Consider the following 25,575-nt stretch of genomic DNA (forward strand, 5'->3'; position numbering starts at 1 on the left):
CACACACACACACACACACACACACACACACACAGAAAAAGCCTCTTCCATATTTGCTAAAATCACATTTTATAATTAATCAAAATGTTTTAAATGGATGCTACTGTATGTGCTTATGGTTTAGCTGATCAACCATTTCAAATAGCTGTTTCATATTGTAGTACAATACTATTCAGAGTCCTTTTCAACCCAAGCCCCTCCCTCTGTTTCTCGCCTTCTTGAAAGAGGAAGTGGGTGACTGCGATGATTGATTCATGTGTAAGTGTAACGCTGTGTCAAAGCATTACAATGCACACACAGACACAGCATTTGGTTTCAGCCACCGTAAAACAGCTCGATCGATTGTATTTTCTTGTTAGGAAACTGAAGTGATCTTCAAGTAAACTTCAAAAGAGAGTCAACCAGCAACTAGACGATGGCATCCAGACCTTTCTCAGAAGAGGAATTCTCCTGTCCGGTGTGCTGTGACATCTTCAGGGATCCCGTCCTCCTCTCCTGTAGTCACAGCTTCTGTAAGGTCTGTCTGCAGCAGTGGTGGCACTCTAAGGGCTGCAGAGAATGTCCAGTCTGCAGGAGGATATCCTCAGACACTCAGCCTCCTCTGAATCTCCAGTTAAGGAATCTGTGTGAGACCTTCTTACAGGAGAAAAGTCAGAGAGCTTCAGCAGGGTCTGAGGTGCTCTGCAGTCTGCACAGTGAGAAACTCAAGCTCTTCTGTCTGGAGGACAAACAGCCTGTGTGTCTGGTGTGTAGAGACTCCAAAACACACAGACACCACAACTTCAGTCCCATCAGTGAGGCTGCACTAGATACTAAGGTATGGATTTTCACATCAAACGTTCATTTAAAGCTGCACATAGGAAGGATTATATATTCATAATAGGAGTTATGAATGTCTCACAAAACTAGAGTGGAAATAATGTTCTCCCCAGCAATGGGCATGTGAGCATGGCCACTGAGTGTGGCACGGTGTGGTGCTAGATTTGTGTTTGGGGGCATATGCACGTGATTGGTGCGTGTGGCACGGTGGGGTAAAATTAACAGACTAAATGTAATAGTATTAGTCTATTAGTAATTTAGCAATAGTAATTTATTATTTTAGCAATAGTAATTTATTATCATTTTAGCAATAGTAATTAGAGTGCATGAAAATGCACTCTACTGTTATGCTGTTTATTCTTATTAGAGTGCATGAAAATGCACTCTACTGTTATCCAACATCTTCTTATTAGAGTGCATGAAAATGCACTCTACTGTTATCCGATTTTTTTTTATTTTTATTTTTCCTCTAACGTTTTTGTGTGTGCAATTCAGCTTCAACCGTTTAACGTAGAAACTTCATTCAAACTGCGGTGCATAGGTCTTACTTAGGTGACTTCAGCTATGTATTTTTCAACTTTGTAACTTTTATACTTTTTAAACGATTAAATAAAAAACTATTAAAATGTCCCCATAGACTTAACATTACATTATGACATCATAATAGGGCAATTAGAATCTTATGCCAGGTGGCCAGTCCAGGTGCAGCAGCTCTCTCTCTCTCAGGCTATAAGCATACAATCTCATTAAGACTACAGATCCTGTTTCATACTTCCTCTGTCCACAACTGTTTCAAAATAAAAGTCCTCACTGCAATAATACACTATTAAATCATTTAACCATTGAAAATACTCAACTATTCAACTGTTCAACCATTCCAACTGTCAGTTATCATCAACTATGCCTCCAGTCAACTACATGAAACCTCCATGTACCTAGCAACCAACATAGCAACTATTAAAATTAAGCTTTTATGACAGTTTCCATAGCAACCAACATGATTATACTACAGTAACTTCTTTATTTCTGATAGTGGCCATCATGGATACCCTAGCAACAAATGTTTCAAAATAAAAGTCCTCACTAACAAGTTAGCATGGTTAGCATAGTTAGCATTGTTAGCATTTTTAACATAACTGCTAGAAATGGTTAGCTAAGTTAGCTAATCAACCTGGTTAGCATTGTTAGCATAGTTAGCATTGTTAGCATAGTTAGCATGTTTAGCATAACTGTTAGAAATGATAAGCTAAGTTAGCTAATCAGCCTGGTTAGCATAGTTAGCATTGTTAGCATTTTCAGCATAACTGCTAGAAATCATTAGTTCAGTTAGAACTTTAATGTTTAAGCTTTAAACTGTCTACCTTCACACTATCAGCTTTCTTTAAACTATGCAACCACCATGTTTACCCTAGCTACACCTTAGTAACTATATCTACATTATCTACTGTATCTATACATTTTTGCATTTTCATGCACTCGTAATTTCCCTGGAATTACATTCTCTAGTTAGAGTGCATGCAAATGCACTCTACTGTTATCCGACATCTTCTTATTATTACAGTGCATGAAAATGCACTGTACTGTTCTTCCTAGGCTTTTTCTTATTATTATTATTACAGTGCATGAAAATGCATTGTACTGTTCTTCCAATTCTTCTTATTACAGTGCATGAAAATGCACTGTACTGTTATTCCAAGTCTTCTTCCGCAACTTCTTCTTATTATTCTTCTTCTAACGCACGCAATTCAGCTTGAACCGTTTAACGTAGAAACTTCATTCAAACTTTGTTGCGTAGGTCTTGCTTATGCCATGTGTGCTTTGTATTTTTCAACTTTGTAACTTTTATACTTTTTAAACTATTAGTTAAAAACTATTACAATTTCCCCCATAGACTTAACATTGCTCATTATGACATCACAGCAGCAATTAGAATGTTACGCCAGGTGGCCAGTCCAGGTGCAGCAGCTCTCTCTCTCTCTCAGGCTACATACACTGGCTCTCTTAAGACTAGCCAGTTAAATTGATTACACCTGTATCTGTATCCACTACTCTCAGTAGAGAGCTGTGTCTCTCCAGTCTACAAGAATATAAGGCACATTCCATCCAACTTTCTATCCATTCATCTTCTTCAGACCATTCACTCATCCACCCATTAAACTGTCTATCAACATCTATTAAACAATCTGCCTATCAACATCCATTAAACTCTCTGTCTATCAACATTAATTAGACTATCTACATTCAACTTTTAAATGATTTACTCTGTCTCAGGCTTTAAGCACACTCTCTCTTAAGACTAGCCAGTTAAATTGATTACACCTGTATCAACTACTCTGAGAGCTGTATCAGTGTCTCTCTTAACAAGAATATAAGGCACATTCCATCCAACCTTCTATCCATTCATCTTCTTCAGACCATTCACTCATCCACCCATTAAACTGTCAATCAATATCTAATAAACAATCTGCCTATCAACATCCATTAAACATTCTGTCTATCAACATTAATTAGACTATCTACATACAACTTTCAAAGTATTTACTGTGGGTGCCTCTCAAGCAGCGTTTATATGTCCTCCCTCGCTCCTCGATCCTCAATGATCTACATAAAGAAAGATAGAAGAAGGGCTAGACTATCCCATTGTTGCCGCTCCATCATTCTTTATGTAGATCAGTGAGGATCGAGGAGCGAGAGAGGACGCGTAAACGCTATATGAGAGGCACCTTCTGTCTCAGGCTTTAAGCATACAATCTCATTTAGACTACAGATTCTGTTTCACTACTTCCTCTGTCCACAACTGTTTCAAAATAAAGGTCCTCACTGCAATAATACACTATTAAATCATTTAACCATTGTAACTACTCAACTATTTAACTGTTCAACCATTCCAACTGTCAGTTATCAACTATGCCTCCAGTCAACTACACGAAACCTCCATGTACCTAGCAATCAACATACCAACCATTAAAATTAAGCGTTTATGACCGTTTCCATAGCAACCAACATGATTATGCTGCAGTAACTTCTTGCTTCCTGATAGTGGCCACCATGGATACCCTAGCAACAAATGTTTCAAAATAAAAGTCCTCACTAGCAAGTTAGCTAGTTAGCATGGTTAGCATAGTTAACATTGTTAGCATAGTTAGCATAGTTAGCATTTTTAGCATAACTGCAAAAAACATCTAACTAAGTTAGCTAATCAACCTGGTTAGCATTGTTAGCAATTTTAGCATAGTTAGCATTTTTAGCATTATTGCTAGAAATCATCAGTTAAGTTAGCTAATCAACCTGGTTAGCATTGTTAGTTTAAGTTAGCAATGTTACCATAGTTAGCATTGCTAGCATAGTTAGCATTTTTAGCATAACTGCTAGAAATCATTAGCTAAGTTAGCTAATCAACCTGGTTAACACTGTGAGCATAGTTAACATAGTTAACATTTTTACCATTACTGCATGAAATCAGTAGCTAAGTTAACCAATCAACCTGGTTATCATTGTTACCATAGTTAACATTTTAACATGAATAGAAATCAGCAAATCAAAATGTTTCAGCTTTAAACTGTCTACCTTCACACTATCAACTCTCTGTAAACTATGCAACCACCATATTTATCCTAGCTACACCTTAGTAACCATATCTACATTATCTATCTATTTTTGCATTTCATGCACTGGTAATTCCTTGGAATTGCATTTCTAGTTATTAATCTTCTTCTAACGCACGCAATTCAGCTTGAACCGTTTAACGTAGAAACTTCATTCAAACTTTGCTGCGTAGGTCTCGCTTATGCCATGTGTGCTTTGTATTTTTCAACTTTGTAACTTTTATACTTTTTAAACTATGAATTAAAAAACAATTTCCCCATAGATTTAACATTGAGTTATTTCCCCATAGACTTAACATTGCTCATTATGACATCACGGCAGCAATTAGAATCTTACGCCAGGTGGCCGGCCACCTGGGCACCAACTGTCAGTTTCTCTGGCTTTAAGCATACAATCTCTCTGAAGACTACACATATCCTGTTTAACTGTTTCCTCTGTCCACAACTGTTTCAAAATAAAAGTCCTCACTGCAATAATACACTATTAAATCATTTAACCATTGAAACTACTCAACTATTGAACTGTTCAACCATTCCAACTGTCAGTTATCATCCACTATGCCTCCAGTCAACTACATGAAACCTCCATGTACCTAGCAACCAACATAGCAACCATTAAAATTAAGTGTTTATGACCGTTTCCATAGCAACCAACATGATTATACTGCAGTAACTTCTTGTTTCCTGATAGTGGCCACCATGGATACCCTAGCAACAAATGTTTCAAAATAAAAGTCCTCACTAGCAAGTTAGCTAGTTAGCATGGTTAGCATAGTTAGCATTGCTAGCATAGTTAGCATTTTTAGCATAACTGCAAAAAATCATCAACTAAGTTAGCTAATCAACCTGGTTAGCATTGTTAGCAAATTTAGCATTGTTAGCATAGTTAGCATTACTGCTAGAAATCATCGGTTAAGTTAGCTAATCAACCTGGTTAGCATTGTTAGTAAAGTTAGCATTGCTAGCATAATTAGCATTTTTAGCATAACTGCTAGAAATCATTAGCTAAGTCAGCTAATCAACATTTTAACATGAATAGAAATCATTAGTTAAGTTAGAACTGGAATGTTTCAGCTTTAAACTGTCTACCTTCACACTATCAACTCTCTGTAAACTATGCAACCACCATGTTTACCCTAGCTACACCTTAGTGACCATATCTACATTATCTATCTATTTTTGCATTTTCATGCACTGGTAATTCCTTGGAATTGCATTTCTAGTTATTATTATTACAGTGCATGAAAATGCACTGTACTGTTCTTCCTAGGCTTCAACTTCAACTTTTTATTATTACAGTGCATGAAAATGCACTGTACTGTTATTCCAAGTCTTCTTATTACAGTGCATGAAAATGCACTGTACTGTTCTTCCTAGTCTTCTACTTCAACTTCTTATTATTACAGTGCATGAAAATGCACTGTACTGTTCTTCCTATTCTTAAACTTCATCTTCTTATTACAGTGCATGAAAATGCACTGTACTGTTCTTCCTAGTCTTCAACTTCTTCATCTTCTTATTATTCTTCTTCTAACGCACGCAATTCAGCTTGAACCGTTTAACGTAGAAACTTCATTCAAACTGTGTTACGTAGATCTTACTTACGCGATGTGGGCTTTGTATATATCAACTTTGTAACTTTTATACTTTTTAAACTATTAGTTAAAAACTATTACAATTTCCCCCATAGACTTAACATTGCTCATTATGACATCACGGCAGCAATTAGAATCTTAGGCCAGGTGGCCGGCCACCTGGGCACCAACTGTCAGTTTCTCTGGCTTTAGCATACAGTCTCTCAGAAGACTACATATCCTGTCTGTTTCCTCTGTCCACAACTGTTTCAAAATAAAAGTCCTCACTGCAATAATACACTATTAAATCATTTAACCATTGAAACTACTCAACTATTGAACTGTTCAACCATTCCAACTGTCAGTTATCATCCACTATGCCTCCAGTCAACTACATGAAACCTCCATGTACCTAGCAACCAACATAGCAACGATTAAAATTAAGTGTTTATGACCGTTTCCATAGCAACCAACATGATTATACAGCAGTAACTTCTTGTTTCCTGATAGTGGCCACCATGGATACCCTAGCAACAAATGTTTCAAAATAAAAGTCCTCACTGCAATAATACATTATTAAATCATTTAACCATTTAAACTACTCAACTATTGAACTGTTCAACCATTCCAACTGTCAGTTATCATCCACTATGCCTCCAGTCAACTACATGAAACCTCCATGTACCTAGCAACCAACATAGCAACCATTAAAATTAAGCCTTTATGACCGTTTCCATAGCAACCAACATGATTATACTGCAGTAACTTCTTGTTTCCTGATAGTGGCCACCATGGATACCCTAGCAACAAATGTTTCAAAATAAAAGTCCTCACTAGCAAGTTCGCTAGTTAGCATGGTTAGCATTGTTAGCATAGTTAGCATTTTTAGCATAACTGCAAAAAATCATCAACTAAGTTAGCTAATCAACCTGGTTAGCATTGTTAGCAAACTTAGCATTGTTAGCATAGTTATCATTTTTAGCATTACTGCTAGAAATCATTGGTTAAGTTAGCTAATCAACCTGGTTAGCATTGTTAGTAAAGTTAGCATTGCTAGCATAATTAGCATTTTTAGCGTAACTGCTAGAAATCATTAGCTAAGTTAGCTAATCAACATTTAACATGAATAGAATTAACATGAATTAGCTCAGTTAGAACTGGAATGTTTCATCTTTAAACAGTCTACCTTCACACTATCAACTCTCTGTAAACTATGCAACCACCATGTTTACCCTAGCTACACCTTAGTAACCATATCTACATTATCTATCTATTTCTGCATTTTCATGCACTGGTAATTCCTTGGAATTGCATTTCTAGTTATTCTTCTTCTAACGCACGCAATTCAGCTTCAACCGCTTAACGTAGAAACTCCATTCAACTTTTGTCCCGTAGGTCTTACTTACGCGATGTGGGCAAAGTATTTTTCAACTTTGTAACTTTTATACTTTTTAAACTATTAGTTAAAAACTATTACAATTTCCCCCATAGACTTAACATTGCTCATTATGACATCACGGCAGCAATTAGAATCTTACTCCAGCTGGTCAGCCACCTGGGCACCAACTGTCAGTTTCTCTCAGGCAATCTCTCTGAAGACTACATATTCTGTTCCCCTGTATCCTCTGTGCACAACAGTATCAAAATAAGTCCTCCTAATTCCATCCAACTTTATATCCATTCATCTTCTTCAAACCATTCACTCATCCACCCATTCTAAACAGTCTGCCTATCAACATCAATTAGACGTTCTATATTCAACTTTTAAACAATCTACTCTGTCTCAGGCTGGCTCTCTTAAGACTAGCCAGTTAAATTGATTACACCTGTATCTGTATCCACTACTCTCAGTAGAGAGCTGTGTCTCTCCATTCTACAAGAATATAAGGCACATTCCATTCAACATTCTATCCATTCATCTTCTTCAGACCATTCACTCATCCACCCATTCTAAACAGTCTGCCTATCAACATCAATTAGACGTTCTACATTCAACTTTTAAACAATCTACTCTGTCTCAGGCTGGCTCTCTTAAGACTAGCCAGTTAAATTGATTACACCTGTATCTGTATCCACTACTCTCAGTAGAGAGCTGTGTCTCTCCATTCTACAAGAATATAAGGCACATTCCATTCAACATTCTATCCATTCATCTTCTTCAGACCATTCACTCATCCACCCATTAAACTGTCTATCAACATCTATTAAACAATCTGTCTATCAACATCCATTAAACTCTCTGTCTATCAACATTAATTAGACTATCTACATTCAACTTTTTAATTATTTACTCTGTCTCAGGCTTTAAGAGTACACTCTAGCTCTCTTAAGACTAGCCAGTTAAATTGATTACACCTGTGTCAACTACTCTCAGAGAGCTGTATCAGTGTCTCTCTTAACAAGAATATAAGGCACATTCCATCCAACCTTCTATCCATTCATCTTCTTCAGACCATTCACTCATCCACCATTAAACTGTCAATCAATATCTATTAAACAATCTGCCTATCAACATCCACTAAACATTCTGTCTATCAACATTAATTAGACTATCTACATACAACTTTTAAAGTATTTACTGTGGGTCCCTCTCAAGCAGCGTTTATATGTCCTCCCTCGCTCCTCGATCCTCAATGATCTACATAAAGAAAGATAGAAGAAGGGCTAGACTATCCCATTGTTGCCGCTCCATCATTCTTTATGTAGATCAGTGAGGAGCGAGAGAGGACGCGTAAACGCTATATGAGAGGCACCTTCTGTCTCAGGCTTTAAGCATACAATCTCATTAAGACTACAGATCCTGTTAACTGTTTCCTCTGTCCACAACTGTTTCAAAATAAAAGTCCTCACTGCAATAATACACTATTAAAGGGATATTCCGCCATTTTTGGAAATACGCTCATTTTCCACCTCCCCTTGAGCAAAACAATCGATATTTACCTTGTTCCCGTTCATCCAGCCATTCTGTGAGTCTGGCGATACAACTTTTAGCTTCAGCCTAGCATAGATCACTGAATCGGATTAGACCATTAGCTTCTCGCCTGCTAGCTTCATGTTTAAAAGTGACTAAGATTTCTGATAATTTTCCCATTTAAAACGTGTCTCCTCTCAAGTTAGAAAGTGCAATAAGACCAACTGAAAATGAAACCTGGCGTTTTTCTAGGCTGATTTGACATGGAACTACACGCTCATCTGGCGTAATAATCAAGGCAACTTGCAAACATACCATAGGCGCAGTGATATCGTACGCAGCATCTGAAAATAGTCCCCATAGACATCAAGCAGTAGTAGTGCCAGTAGCTGCAAGTTGCCTTGATTATTACGCCAGATGAGAATGTAGTTCCATGTCAAATCAGCCTAGAAAAACGGCAGGGTTCATTTTCAGTTGGTCTTATTGCACTTTCTAACTTGAGAGGACACACGTTTTAAATGGGAAAATTACCAGAAATATTAGTCACTTTTAAACATGAAGCTAGCAGGCGAGAAGCTAATGGTCTAATCCGATTCAATGATCTATGCTAGGCTGAAGCTAAAAGTTGTATCGCCAGACTCACAGAATGGCTGGATGAACGGGAACAAGGTAAATATCGATTGTTTTGCTCGAGGGAAGGTGGAAAATTAGCGTAATTCCACAAATGGCGGAATATCCCTTTAAATCATTTGACCATTGAAACTACTCAACTATTTAACTGTTCAACCATTCCAACTGTCAGTTATCATCAACTATGCCTCCAGTCAACTACATGAAACCTCCATGTACCTAGCAACCAACATAGCAACCATTAAAATTAAGTGTTTATGACCGTTTCCATAGCAACCAACATGATTATACTGCAGTAACTTCTTGTTTCCTGATAGTGGCCACCATGGATACCCTAGCAACAAATGTTTCAAAATAAAAGTCCTCACTAGCAAGTTAGCTAGTTAGCATAGTTAGCATTGTTAGCATAGTTAACATTTTTAGCATAACTGCAAAAAATCATCAACTAAGTTAGCTAATCAACCTGGTTAGCATTGTTAGCAAATCTAGCATTGTTAGCATAGTTAGCATTTTTAGCATTACTGCTAGAAATCATCGGTTAAGTTAGCTAATCAACCTGGTTAGCATTGTTAGTAAAGTTAGCATTGCTAACATAATTAGCATTTTTAGCACAACTGCTAGAAATCATTAGCTAAGTTAGCTAATCAACATTTTAACATGAATAGAAATAATTAGTTAAGTTAGAACTGGAACGTTTCATCTTTAAACTGTCTACCTTCACACCATCAACTCTCTGTAAACTATGCAACCACCATGTTTACCCTAGCTACACCTTAGTAACCATATCAACATTATCTATCTATTTTTGCATTTTCATGCACTGGTAATTCCTTGGAATTGCATTTCTAGTTCTTCTTCTAACGCACGCAATTCAGCTTGAACCGTTTAACATAGAAACTTCATTCAACCTTTATTGCGTAGGTCTCGCTTATGCCATGTGTGCTTTGTATTTTTCAACATTGTAACTTTTATACTTTTTAAACTATTAGTTAAAAACTATTACAATTTCCCCCATAGACTTAACATTGCTCATTATGACATCACGGCAGCAATTAGAATCTTACTCCAGCTGGTCAGCCACCTGGGCACCAACTGTCAGTTTCTCTCACATACAATCTCTCTGAAGACTACATATTCTGTTCCCCTGTATCCTCTGCGCACAACAGTATCAAAATAAGTCCTCCTAATTCCATCCAACTTGATATCCATTCATCTTCTTCAAACCATTCATTCATCCACCCATTCTAAACAGTCTGCCTATCAACATCAATTAGACGCTCTACATTCAACTTTTAAACAATCTACTCTGTCTCAGGCTGGCTCTCTTAAGACTAGCAAGTTAAATTGATTACACCTGTATCTGTATCCACTACTCTCAGTAGAGAGCTGTGTTTCTCCATTCTACAAGAATGTAAGGCACATTCCATCCAACATCCTATCCATTCATCTTCTTCAGACCATTCACTCATCCACCCATTAAACTGTCTATCAACATCTATTAAACAATCTGTCTATCAACATCCATTAAACTCTCTGTCTATCAACATTAATTAGACTATCTACATTCAACTTTTAAATTATTTACTCTGTCTCAGGCTTTAAGAGTACAATATGGCTCTCTTAAGACTAGCCAGTTAAATTGATTACACCTGTATCAACTACTCTCAGAGAGCTGTATCAGTGTCTCTCTTAACAAGAATATAAGGCACATTCCATCCAACCTTCTATCCATTCATCTTCTTCAGACCATTCACTCATCCACCCATTAAACTGTCAATCAATATCTATTAAGCAATCTGCCTATCAACATCCGTTAAACATTCTGTCTATCAACATTAATTAGACTATCTACATACAACTTTTAAAGTATTTACTGTGGGTCCCTCTCAAGCAGCGTTTATATGTCCTCCCTCGCTCCTCGCTCCTCAATGATCTACATAAAGAGAGATAGAAAAAGGGCTAGACTATCCCATTGTTTCCGCTCCATCATTCTTTATGTAGATCAGTGAGGAGCGAGGGAGGACGCGTAAACGCTATATATTAGAGGCACCTTCTGTCTCAGGCTTTAAGCATACAATCTCATTAAGACTACAGATCCTGTTTCACTACTTGCTCTGTCCACAACTGTTTCAAAATAAAGGTCCTCACTGCAATAATACACTATTAAATCATTTAACCACTGAAAGTACTCAACTATTGAACTGTTCAACCATTCCAACTGTCAGTTATCATCCACTATGCCTCCAGTCAACTACATGAAACCTCCATGTACCTAGCAACCAACATAGCAACCATTAAAATGAAGTGTTTATGACCGTTTCCATAGCAACCAACATGATTATACTGCAGTAACTTCTTGTTTCCTGATAGTGGCCACCATGGATACCCTAGCAACAAATGTTTCAAAATAAAAGTCCTCACTAGCAAGTTAGCTAGTTAGCATGGTTAGCATAGTTAGCATTGTTAGCATAGTTAGCATTTTTAGCATAACTGCAAAAAATCATCAACTAAGTTAGCTAATCAACCTGGTTAGCATTGTTAGCAAATTTAGCATTGTTAGCATAGTTAGCATTTTAGCATTACTGCTAGAAATCATCGGTTAAGTTAGCTAATCAACCTGGTTAGCATTGTTAGTAAAGTTAGCATTGCTAGCATAATAAGCATTTTTAACGTAACTGCTAGAAATCATTAGCTAAGTTAGCTAATCAACATTTTAACATGAATAGAAATCATTAGTTAAGTTAGAACTGGAACGTTTCATCTTTAAACTGTCTACCTTCACACTATCAACTCTCTGTAAACTATGCAACCACCATGTTTACCCTAGCTACACCTTAGTAACCATATCTACATTATCTATCTATTTTTGCATTTTCATGCACTGGTAATTCCTTGGAATTGCATTTCTAGTTCTTCTTCTAACGCACGCAATTCAGCTTGAACCGTTTAACGTAGAAACTTCATTCAAACTGTGTTACGTAGATCTTACTTAGGACATTGGAGGGATGTATTTTTCAACTTTGAAACTTTTATACTTTTTAAACTATTAGTTAAAAACTATTACAATTCCCCCCATAGACTTAACATTGCTCATTATGACATCACGGCAGCAATTAGAATCTTAGGCCAGGTGGCCGGCCACCTGGGCACCAACTGTCAGTTTCTCTGGCTTTAACCATACAATCTCTCTGAAGACTACATATTCTGTTCCCCTGTATCCTCTGCGCACAACAGTATCAAAATAAGTTCTCCTAATTCCATCCAACTTTATATCCATTCATCTTCTTCAAACCATTCACTCATCCACCCATTCTAAACAGTCTGCCTATCAACATCAATAAGACGCTCTACATTCAACTTTTAAACAATCTACTCTGTCTCAGGCTGGCTCTCTTAAGACTAGCCAGTTAAATTGATTACACCTGTATCTGTATCCACTACTCTCAGTAGAGAGCTGTGTCTCTCCATTCTACAAGAATATAAGGCACATTCCATCCAACATTCTATCCATTCATCTTCTTCAGACCATTCACTCATCCACCCATTAAACTGTCTATCAACATCTATTAAACAATCTGTCTATCAACATCCATTAAACTTTCTGTCTATCAACATTAATTAGACTATCTACATTCAACTTTTAAATTATTTACTCTGTCTCAGACTAGCCAGTTAAATTGATTACACCTGTATCAACTACTCTCAGAGAGCTGTATCAGTGTCTCTCTTAACAAGAATATAAGGCACATTCCATCCAACCTTCTATCCATTCATCTTCTTCAGACCATTCACTCATCCACCCATTAAACTGTCAATCAATATCTATTAAACAATCTGCCTATCAACATCCATTAAACATTCTGTCTATCAACATTAATTAGACTATCTACATACAACTTTTAAAGTATTTACTGTGGGTCCCTCTCAAGCAGCGTTTATATGTCCTCCCTCGCTCCTCGATCCTCAATGATCTACATAAAGAAAGATAGAAGAAGGGCTAGACTATCCCATTGTTGCCGCTCCATCATTCTTTATGTAGATCAGTGAGGAGCGAGAGAGGACAAGTAAACGCTATATGAGAGGCACCTTCTGTCTCAGGCTTTAAGCATACAATCTCATTAAGACTACAGATCCTGTTTCACTACTTCCTCTGTCCACAACTGTTTCAAAATAAAGGTCCTCACTGCAATAATACATTATTAAATCATTTAACCACTGAAACTACTCAACTATTGAACTGTTCAACCATTCCAACTGTCAGTTATCATCCACTATGCCTCCAGTCAACTACATGAAACCTCCATGTACCTAGCAACCAACATAGCAACCATTAAAATTAAGTGTTTATGACTGTTTCCATAGCAACCAACATGATTATACTGCAGTAGCTTCTTGTTTCCTGATAGTGGCCACCATGGATACCCTAGCAACAAATGTTTCAAAATAAAAGTCCTCACTAGCAAGTTAGCTAGTTAGCATGGTTAGCATAGTTAGCATTTTTAGCATAACTGCAAAAAATCATCAACTAAGTTAGCTAATCAACCTGGTTAGCATTGTTAGCAAATTTAGCATAGTTAGCATGTTTAGCATTACTGTTAGAAATCATCGGTTAAGTTAGCTAATCAACCTCTTTAGCATTGTTAGTAAAGTTAGCATTGCTAGCATAATAAGCATTTTTAGCGTAACTGCTAGAAATCATTAGCTAAGTTAGCTAATCAACATTTTAACATGAATAGAAATCATTAGTTAAGTTAGAACTGGAATGTTTCATCTTTAAACTGTCTACCTTCACACTATCAACTCTCTGTAAACTATGCAACCACCATGTTTACCCTAGCTACACCTTAGTAACCATATCTACATTATCTATCTATTTTTGCATTTTCATGCACTGGTAATTCCTTGGAATTGCATTTCTAGTTAAACTTCTTCTTCTAACGCAGCCAATTCAGCTTTAACCGTTTAACGTAGAAACTTCATTCAAACGTTGTTGCGTAGGTCTTGCTCATGCCATGTCTGCTTTGTATTTTTCAACTTTGTAACTTTTATACTTTTTAAACAATGAATTAAAAAACGATTTCCCCATAGATTTAACATTGAGCTATTTCCCCATAGACTTAACATTGCTCATTGTGACATCACGGCAGCAATTAGAATCTTAGGCCAGGTGGCCGGCCACCTGGGCACCAACTGTCAGTTTCTCTGGCTTTAAAAATACAATCTCTCTGAAGACTACATATTCTGTTCCCCTGTATCCTCTGCGCACAACAGTATCAAAATAAGTTCTCCTAATTCCATCCAACTTTATATCCATTCATCTTCTTCAAACCATTCACTCATCCACCCATTCTAAACAGTCTGCCTATCAACATCAATAAGACGCTCTACATTCAACTTTTAAACAATCTACTCTGTCTCAGGCTGGCTCTCTTAAGACTAGCCAGTTAAATTGATTACACCTGTATCTGTATCCACTACTCTCAGTAGAGAGCTGTGTCTCTCCATTCTACAAGAATATAAGGCACATTCCATCCAACATTCTATCCATTCATCTTCTTCAGACCATTCACTCATCCACCCATTAAACTGTCTATCAACATCTATTAAACAATCTGTCTATCAACATCCATTAAACTCTCTGTCTATCAACATTAATTAGACTATCTACATTCAACTTTTAAATTATTTACTCTGTCTCAGACTAGCCAGTTAAATTGATTACACCTGTATCAACTACTCTCAGAGAGCTGTATCAGTGTCTCTCTTAACAAGAATATAAGGCACATTCCATCCAACCTTCTATCCATTCATCTTCTTCAGACCATTCACTCCTCCACCCATTAAACTGTCAATCAATATCTATTAAACAATCTGCCTATCAACATCCATTAAACATTCTGTCTATCAACATTAATTAGACTATCTACATACAACTTTTTAAGTATTTACTGTGGGTCCCTCTCAAGCAGCGTTTATATGTCCTCCCTCGCTCCTCGATCCTCAATGATCTACATAAAGAAAGATAGCAGAAGGGCTAGACTATCCCATTGTTGCCGCTCCATCATTCTTTATGTAGATCAGTGAGGAGCGAGAGAGGACGCGTAAACGCTATATGAGAGGCACCTTCTGTCTCAGGCTTTAAGCATACAATCTCATTAAGACTACAGATCCTGTTTCACTACTTCCTCTGTCCACAACTGTTTCAAAATAAAGGTCCTCACTGCAATAATACATTATTAAATCATTTAACCACTGAAACTACTCAACTATTGAACTGTTCAACCATTCCAACTGTCAGTTATCATCCACTATGCCTCCAGTCAACTACATGAAACCTCCATGTACCTAGCAAACAACATAGCAACCATTAAAATTAAGTGTTTATGACCGTTTCCATAGCAACCAACATGATTATACTGCAGTAACTTCTTGTTTCCTGATAGTGGCCACCATGGATACCCTAGCAACAAATGTTTCAAAATAAAAGTCCTCACTAGCAAGTTAGCTAGTTAGCATTGTTAGCATAGTTAGCATTTTTAGTATAACTGCAAAAAATCATCAACTAAGTTAGCTAATCAACCTGGTTAGCATTGTTAGCAAATTTAGCATTGTTAGCATAGTTAGCATTTTTAACATTACTGCTAGAAATCATCGGTTAAGTTAGCTAATCAACCTGGTTAGCATTGTTAGTAAAGTTAGCATTGCTAGCATAATAAGCATTTTTAGCGTAACTGCTAGAAATCATTAGCTAAGTTAGCTAATCAACATTTTAACATGAATAGAAATCATTAGTTAAGTTAGAACTGGAACGTTTCATCTTTAAAACGTCTACCTTCACACTATCAACTCTCTGTAAACTATGCAACCACCATGTTTACCCTAGCTACACCTTAGTAACCATATCTACATTATCTATCTATTTTTGCATTTTCATGCACTGGTAATTCCTTGGAATTGCATTTCTAGTTCTTCTTCTAACGCACGCAATTCAGCTTGAACCGTTTAACGTAGAAACTTCATTCAAACTGTGTTACGTAGATCTTGCTTATGCCATGTGTGCTTTGTATTTTTCAACTTTGTAACTTTTATACTTTTTGAACTATTAAATAAAAACTATTAACAGTTTCCCCATAGACTTAACATTGCTCATTATGACATCACGGCAGCAATTAGAATGTTACCCCAGCTGGTCAGCCACCTGGGCACCAACTGTCAGTTTCTCTCAGGCACACAATCTCTCTGAAGACTACATATTCTGTTCCCCTGTATCCTCTGCGCACAACAGTATCAAAATAAGTCCTCCTAATTCCATCCAACTTTATATCCATTCATCTTCTTCAAACCATTCACTCATCCACCCATTCTAAACAGTCTGCCTATCAACATCAATTAGACGCTCTACATTCAACTTTTAAACAATCTAGGGCTGGCTCTCTTAAGACAAGCCAGTTAAATTGATTACACCTGTATCTGTATCCACTACTCTCAGTAGAGAGCTGTGTCTCTCCATTCTACAAGAATATAAGGCACATTCCATCCAACATTCTATCCATTCATCTTCTTCAGACCATTCACTCATCCACCCATTAAACTGTCTATCAACATCTATTAAACAATCTGTCTATCAACATCCATTAAACTCTCTGTCTATCAACATTAATTAGACTATCTACATTCAACTTTTAAATTATTTACTCTGTCTCAGGCTTTAAGAGTACTCTGGCTCTCTTAAGACTAGCCAGTTAAATTGATTACACCTGTGTCAACTACTCTCAGAGAGCTGTATCAGTGTCTCTCTTAACAAGAATATAAGGCACATTCCATCCAACCTTCTATCCATTCATCTTCTTCAGACCATTCACTCATCCACCCATTAAACTGTCAATCAATATCTATTAAACAATCTGCCTATCAACATCCATTAAACATTCTGTCTATCAACATTAATTAGACTATCTACATACGACTTTCAAAGTATTTACTGTGGGTCCCTCTCAAGCAGCGTTTATATGTCCTCCCTCGCTCCTCGATCCTCAATGATCTACATAAAGAAAGATAGAAGAAGGAGACTATCCCATTGTTGCCGCTCCATCATTCTTTATGTAGATCAGTGAGGAGCAAGAGAGGACGCGTAAACGCTATATGAGAGGCACATTCTGTCTCAGGCTTTAAGCATACAATCTCATTAAGACTACAGATCCTGTTTCACTACTTCCTCTGTCCACAACTGTTTCAAAATAAAGGTCCTCACTGCAATAACACACTATTAAATCATTTAACCATTGAAACTACTCAACTATTGAACTGTTCAACCATTCCAACTGTCAGTTATCATCCACTATGCCTCCAGTCAACTACATGAAACCTCCATGTACCTAGCAACCAACATAGCAACCATTAAAATTAAGTGTTTATGACCGTTTCCATAGCAACCAACATGATTATACTGCAGTAACTTCTTGTTTCCTGATAGTGGCCACCATGGATACCCTAGCAGCAAATGTTTCAAAATAAAAGTCCTCACTAGCAAGTTAGCTAGTTAGCATGGTTAGCATAGTTAGCATTGTTAGCATAGTTAGCATTTTTAGCATAACTGCAAAAAATCATCAACTAAGTTAGCTAATCAACCTGGTTAGCATTGTTAGCAAATTTAGCATTGTTAGCATAGTTAGCATTTTTAGCATTACTGCTAGAAATCATTAGCTAAGTTAGCTAATCAACATTTTAACATGAATAGAAATCATTAGTTAAGTTAGAACTGGGATGTTTCATCTTTAAACTGTCTACCTTCACACTATCAACTCTCTGTAAACTATGCAACCACCATGTTTACACTAGCTACACCTTAGTAACCATATCTACATTATCTATCTATTTTTGCATTTTCATGCACTGGTAATTCCTTGGAATTGCATTTCTAGTTCTTCTTTTAACGCACTTAATGGAGCTTCAACCGTTTAACGTAGAAACGTCATTCAAACTGCGCTGCGTAGGTCTTACTTAGGCCATGGGAGCTTTGTAATTTTCAACTTTGTAACTTTTATACTTTTTGAACTATTAATTAAAAACTATTAAAATTTCCCCATAGACTTAACATTGTGATTATGACATCATAATAGGGCAATTAGAATCTTATGCCAGGTGGCAAGGCCAGCTGCAGCAGCTCTCTCTGTCTCAGGCTTTAAGCATACAATCTCTCTGAAGACTACATATCCTGTTTCCTCTGTCCACAACTTTTTCAAAATAAAAGTCCTCACTGCAATAATACACTATTAAATCATTTAACCCTTGAAACTACTCAACTATTTAACTGTTCAACCATTCCAACTGTCAGTTATCATCAACTATGCCTCCAGTCAACTACATGAAACCTCCATGTACCTAGCAACCAACATAGCAACCATTGAAATTAAGCGTTTATGACCGTTTCCATAGCAACCAACATGATTATACTGCAGTAACTTCTTGTTTCCTGATAGTGGCCACCATGGATACCCTAGCAACAAATGTTTCAAAATAAAAGTCCTCACTAGCAAGTTAGCTAGTTACCATTGTTAGCATAGTTAGCATTGTTAGCATAGTTAGCATTTTTAGCATAACTGCTAGAAATTATTAGCTAAGTTAGCTAATCAACCTGGTTAGCATTTTTAGCATAGTTAGCATTGTTAGCATAGTTAGCATTTTTAACACAACTGCAAAAATCATCACCTAAGTTAGCTAATCAACCTGGTTAGCATTGTTAGCAATTTTAGCATTGTTAGCATAGTTAGCATTTTTTACATTATTGCTAGAAATCATCAGTTAAGTTAGCTAAACAACCTGGTTAGCACTGTGAGCATAGTTAGCATAGTTAATATTTTTACCATAACTGCATGAAATCAGTAGCTAAGTTAACAATCAACCTGGTTATCATTGTTACCATAGTTATCATTTTAACAGGAACAGAAATCATTAGTTAAGTTAGAACTGGAATGTTTCAGCTTTAAACTGTCTACCTTCACACTATCAACTCTCTGTAAACTATGCAACCACCATGTTTACCCTAGCTACACCTTAGTAACCATATCCACATTATCTATCTATTTTTGCATTTTCATGCACTGGTAATTCCTTGGAATTGCATTTCTAGTTTTCGGCGATATTCTTCTAACGCTTTTTGTGCGTTCAATTCAGCTTCAACCGTTCGACGTAGAGACTTCATTCAAACTGCGCTGCATAGGTCTTACTTAGGTGACTTCAGCTATGTAAATTTCATCTTTGAAAACTTTATCGTTTATTTTATATGAATTTTTAAAAACATTTTTTCTCCCATAGACTTAACATTGGATTATGACATCACAATGAAGTCGTTAAGCAATTAGAATCTTAAGCCAGGTGTTCAAAGCCACCTGGCAGCAACTCTCTGTCTCAGGCTTTCTGGCTCTCTTAAGAGTACATATCCTGTTCAACTGTTTCCTCTACCCACAACTGTTTCAAAATAAAAGTCCTCACCATTTTTGCATTTTCATGCACTCGTAATTTCCTTGGAATTACATCTCTAGTTATCGATATTATTAGAGTGCATGAAAATGCACTCTACTGTTATCCGATTTATTCTTATTAGAGTGCATGAAAATGCACTCTACTGTTATCCGATTTATTCTTATTACAGTGCATGAAAATGCACTGTACTGTTCTTCCTCGGTCTTCTTCTTCTTCTTCTTCTTATTCTTCTTCTAACGCACGCAATTCAGCTTCAACCGTTTAACGTAGAAACTTCATTCAAACGTTGTTGCGTAGGTCTTGCTTATGCCATGCCTGCTTTGTATTTTTCAACTTTGTAACTTTTATACTTTTTAAACTATTAGTTAAAAACTATTACAATTTCCCCCATAGACTTAACATTGCTCATTATGACATCACGGCAGCAATTAGAATCTTAGGCCAGGTGGCCGGCCACCTGGGCACCAACTGTCAGTTTCTCTGGCTTTAAGCATACAGTCTCTCAGAAGACTACATATCCTGTTAACTGTTTACTCTGTCCACAACTGTTTCAAAATAAAAGTCCTCACTGCAATAATACACTATTAAATCATTTAACCATTGAAACTACTCAACTATTGAACTGTTCAACCATTCCAACTGTCAGTTATCATCCACTATGCCTCCAGTCAACTACATGAAACCTCCATGTACCTAGCAACCAACATAGCAACCATTAAAATTAAGTGTTTATGACCGTTTCCATAGCAACCAACATGATTATACTGCAGTAACTTCTTGTTTCCTGATAGTGGCCACCATGGAAACCCTAGCAACAAATGTTTCAAAATAAAAGTCCTCACTAGCAAGTTAGCTAGTTAGCATGGTTAGCATAGTTAGCATTGTTAGCATAGTTAGCATTTTTAGCATAACTGCAAAAAATCATCAACTAAGTTAGCTAATCAACCTGGTTAGCATTGTTAGCAAATTTAGCATTGTTAGCATAGTTAGCATTTTTAGCATTACTGCTAGAAATCATCGGTTAAGTTAGCTAATCAACCTGGTCAGCATTGTTAATAAAGTTAGCATTGCTAACATTATTAGCATTTTTAACGTAACTGCTAGAAACCATTAGCTAAGTTAGCTAATCAACATTTTAACATGAATAGAAATCATTAGTTAAGTTAGAACTGGAATGTTTCATCTTTTAACTGTCTACCTTCACACTATCAACTCTCTATAAACTATGCAACCACCATGTTTACCCTAGCTACACCTTAGTAACCATATCTACATTATCTATCTATTTTTGCATTTTCATGCACTGGTAATTCCTTGGAATTGCATTTCTAGTTATTTTTATTTTTCCTCTAACGTTTTTGTGCGTTCAATTCAGCTTCAACCGTTTAACGTAGAAACTTCATTCAAACTGTGCTGCGTAGGTCTTACTTAGGTGACTTCAGCTTTGTATTTTTCAACTTTGAAAACTTTATCGTTGAATTTATATTAATTTTTTAAGACATTTTTTCTCCCATAGACTTAACATTGGATTATGACATCATAATAGGGCAATTAGAATCTTATGCCAGGTGGCCAGCCCCACCTGCAGCAGCTCTCTCTCTCTCAGGCTTTAAGCATACAATCTCTCTGAAGACTACACATATCCTGTTAAACTGTTTCCTCTGTCCACAACTGTTTCAAAATAAAAGTCCTCACTGCAATAATACACTATTAAATCATTTAACCATTGAAACTACTCAACTATTGAACTGTTCAACCATTCCAGCTGTCAGTTATCATCAACTATGCCTCCAGTCAACTACATGAAACCTCCATGTACCTAGCAACCAACATAGCAACCATTAAAATTAAGCGTTTATGACCGTTTCCATAGCAACCAACATGATTTTACTACAGTAACTTCTTTATTCCTGATAGTGGCCACCATAGATACCCTATCAACAAATGTTTCAAAATAAAAGTCCTCACAAGCAAGTTAGCTAGTTAGCATGGTTAGCATTGTTAGCATAGTTAGCATTTTTAGCATAACTGCTAGAAATGGTTAGCTAAGTTAGCTAATCAACCTGGTTAGCATTGTTAGCAAAGTTAGCATTGTTAGCATAGTTAGCATTTTTAGCATAACTGTTAGAAATGATTAGCTAAGTTAGCTAATCAGCCTGGTTAGCATTGTTAGCATAGTTAGCAATGCTAGCATAGTTAGCATTTTTAGCATAACTGTTAGAAATGATTAGCTAAGTTAGCTAATCAGCCTGGTTAGCATTGTTAGCATTGTTAGCATTTTTAGCATAACTGCTAGAAATCATTAGTTCAGTTAGAACTGTAATGTTTAAGCTTTAAACTGTCTACCTTCACACTATCAGCTTTCTGTAAACTATGCAACCACCATGTTTACCCTAGCTACACCTTAGTAACTATATCTACATTATCTACTCTATCTATACATTTTTGCATTTTCATGCACTCGTAATTTCCCTGGAATTACATTCTCTAGTTACAGTGCATGAAAATGCACTGTACTGTTCTTCCTAGGCTTTTTATTACAGTGCATGAAAATGCACTGTACTGTTCTTCCTCGGTCTTCTTCTTCTTCTTCTTCTTCTTCTTCTTATTATTCTTCTTCTAACGCACGCAAATCAGCCTCAACCGCTTAACGTAGAAACTCCATTCAAATTTTGTCGCGTAGGTCTTACTTACGCGATGTGGGCTTTGTATTTTTCAACTTTGTAACTTTTATACTTTTTAAACTATTAGTTAAAAACTATTACAATTTCCCCCATAGACTTAACATTGCTCATTATGACATCACGGCAGCAATTAGAATCTTACGCCAGGTGGCCGGCCACCTGGGCACCAACTGTCAGTTTCTCTGGCTTTAAGCATACAGTCTCTCAGAAGACTACACATATCCTGTTAAACTGTTTCCTCTGTCCACAACTGTTTCAAAATAAAAGTCCTCAATGCAATAATACACTATTAAATCATTTAACCATTGAAACTACTCAACTATTGAACTGTTCAACCATTCCAACTGTCAGTTATCATCCACTATGCCTCCAGTCAACTACATGAAACCTCCATGTACCTAGCAACCAACATAGCAACCATTAAAATTAAGTGTTTATGACCGTTTCCATAGCAACCATCATGATTATACTGCAGTAACTTCTTGTTTCTTGATAGTGGCCACCATGGATACCCTAGCAACAAATGTTTCAAAATAAAAGTCCTCACTAGCAAGTTAGCTAGTTAGCATTGTTAGCATAGGTAGCATTTTTAGCATAACTGCAAAAAATCATCAACTAAGTTAGCTAATCAACCTGGTTAGCATTATTAGCAAATTTAGCATTGTTAGCATAGTTAGCATTTTTAGCATTACTGCTAGAAATCATCGGTTAAGTTAGCTAATCAACCTGGTTAGCATTGTTAATAAAGTTAGCATTGCTAGCATAATTAGCATTTTTAGCGTAACTGCTAGAAATCATTACCTAAGTTAGCTAATCAACATTTTAACATGAATAGAAATCATTAGTTAAGTTAGAGCTGGAATGTTTCATCTTTAAACTGTCTACCTTCACACTATCAACTCTCTGTAAACTATGCAACCACCATGTTTACCCTAGCTACACCTTAGTAACCATATCTACATTATCTATCTATTTTTGCATTTTCATGCACTGGTAATTCCTTGGAATTGCATTTCTAGTTACAGTGCATGAAAATGCACTGTACTGTTCTTCCTAGGCTTTTTCTTATTATTATTATTCTTCTTCTAACGCACTTAATGGAGCTTCAACCGTTTAACGTAGAAACTTCATTCAAACTGCGCTGCGTAGGTCTTACTTAGGCCATGGGAGCTTTGTAATTTTCAACTTTGTAACTTTTATACTTTTTGAACTATTAATTAAAAACTATTAAAATTTCCCCATAGACTTAACATTGTGATTATGACATCATAATAGGGCAATTAGAATCTTATGCCAGGTGGCCAGGCCAGCTGCAGCAGCTCTCTCTGTCTCAGGCTTTAAGCATACAATCTCTCTGAAGACTACATATCCTGTTTCCTCTGTCCACAACTGTTTCAAAATAAAAGTCCTCACTGCAATAATACACTATTAAATCATTTAACCCTTGAAACTACTCAACTATTTAACTGTTCAACCATTCCAACTGTCAGTTATCATCAACTATGCCTCCAGTCAACTACATGAAACCTCCATGTACCTAGCAACCAACATAGCAACCATTGAAATTAAGCGTTTATGACCGTTTCCATAGCAACCAACATGATTATACTGCAGTAACTTCTTGTTTCCTGATAGTGGCCACCATGGATACCCTAGCAACAAATGTTTCAAAATAAAAGTCCTCACTAGCAAGTTAGCTAGTTACCATGGTTAGCATAGTTAGCATTGTTAGCATAGTTAGCATTTTTAGCATAACTGCTAGAAATGATTAGCTAAGTTAGCTAATCAACCTGGTTAGCATTTTTAGCATAGTTAGCATTGTTAGCATAGTTAGCATTTTTAACACAACTGCAAAAATCATCACCTAAGTTAGCTAATCAACCTGGTTAGCATTGTTAGCAGTTTTAGCATTGTTAGCATAGTTAACATTTTTAGCATTATTGTTAGAAATCATCAGTTAAGTTAGCTAAACAACCTGGTTAGCACTGTGAGCATAGTTAGCATAGTTAATATTTTTACCATAACTGCATGAAATCAGTAGCTAAGTTAACAATCAACCTGGTTATCATTGTTACCATAGTTATCATTTTAACAGGAATAGAAATCATTAGTTAAGTTAGAACTGGAATGTTTCAGCTTTAAACTGTCTACCTTCACACTATCAACTCTCTGTAAACTATGCAACCACCATGTTTACCCTAGCTACACCTTAGTAACCATATCCACATTATCTATCTATTTTTTTTTTTTTTTTAAAGGTTATTTTTTGGGCTTTTTATGCCTTTAATTGGACAGGACAGTAGAGAATGACAGGAAGCGAGTGGGAGAAAGAGCTGGGGTGGGATCCGGAAAAGACCACGGGGCGGGAATCGAACCCGGGTCGCCGGCGTGCAGTGCAGGTGCCCCAGCCTGTTGCGCCACGGCTGGGGCCGTTTATCTATCTATTTTTGCATTTTCATGCACTGGTAATTCCTTGGAATTGCATTTCTAGTTATTATTATTCTTCTTCTAACGCACTGAATGGAGCTTCAACCGTTTAACGTAGAAACTTCATTCAAACTGCGCTGCGTAGGTCTTACTTAAGCCATGGCAGCTTTGTATTTTTCAACTTTGTAACTTTTATACTTTTTGAACTATTAATTAAAAACTATTAACATTTCCCCATAGACTTAACATTGCGATTATGACATCATAATAGGGCAATTAGAATCTTATGCCAGGTGGCCAGGCCAGCTGCAGCAGCTCTCTCTCTCTCAGGCTTTAAGCATACAATCTCTCTGAAGACTACATATCCTGTTTCCTCTGTCCACAACTGTTTCAAAATAAAAGTCCTCACTGCAATAATACACTATTAAATCATTTAACCATTG

At 36.6% G+C, this 25,575-nt stretch overlaps 1 protein-coding gene across 1 annotated transcript in view; it reads left to right on the forward strand.

The window, feature by feature from the left end:
* The first annotated feature begins 336 nt into the window (after nucleotides 1-336).
* The window catches only part of LOC134079131 (E3 ubiquitin-protein ligase TRIM35-like), a 41,817-nt gene continuing 16,578 nt past the window's right edge, over nucleotides 337-25,575 (forward strand). The window contains exon 1 of the mRNA XM_062535311.1: nucleotides 337-817. Coding sequence (XP_062391295.1) covers nucleotides 416-817 — 402 coding nt within the window. The 5' untranslated portion in view covers nucleotides 337-415. The remainder of the gene's footprint in view (nucleotides 818-25,575) is intronic.

The sequence above is a fragment of the Sardina pilchardus genome, chromosome 4, assembly GCF_963854185.1.
Source record: "Sardina pilchardus chromosome 4, fSarPil1.1, whole genome shotgun sequence".
Classification (NCBI taxonomy): Eukaryota; Metazoa; Chordata; class Actinopteri; order Clupeiformes; family Clupeidae; genus Sardina; species Sardina pilchardus.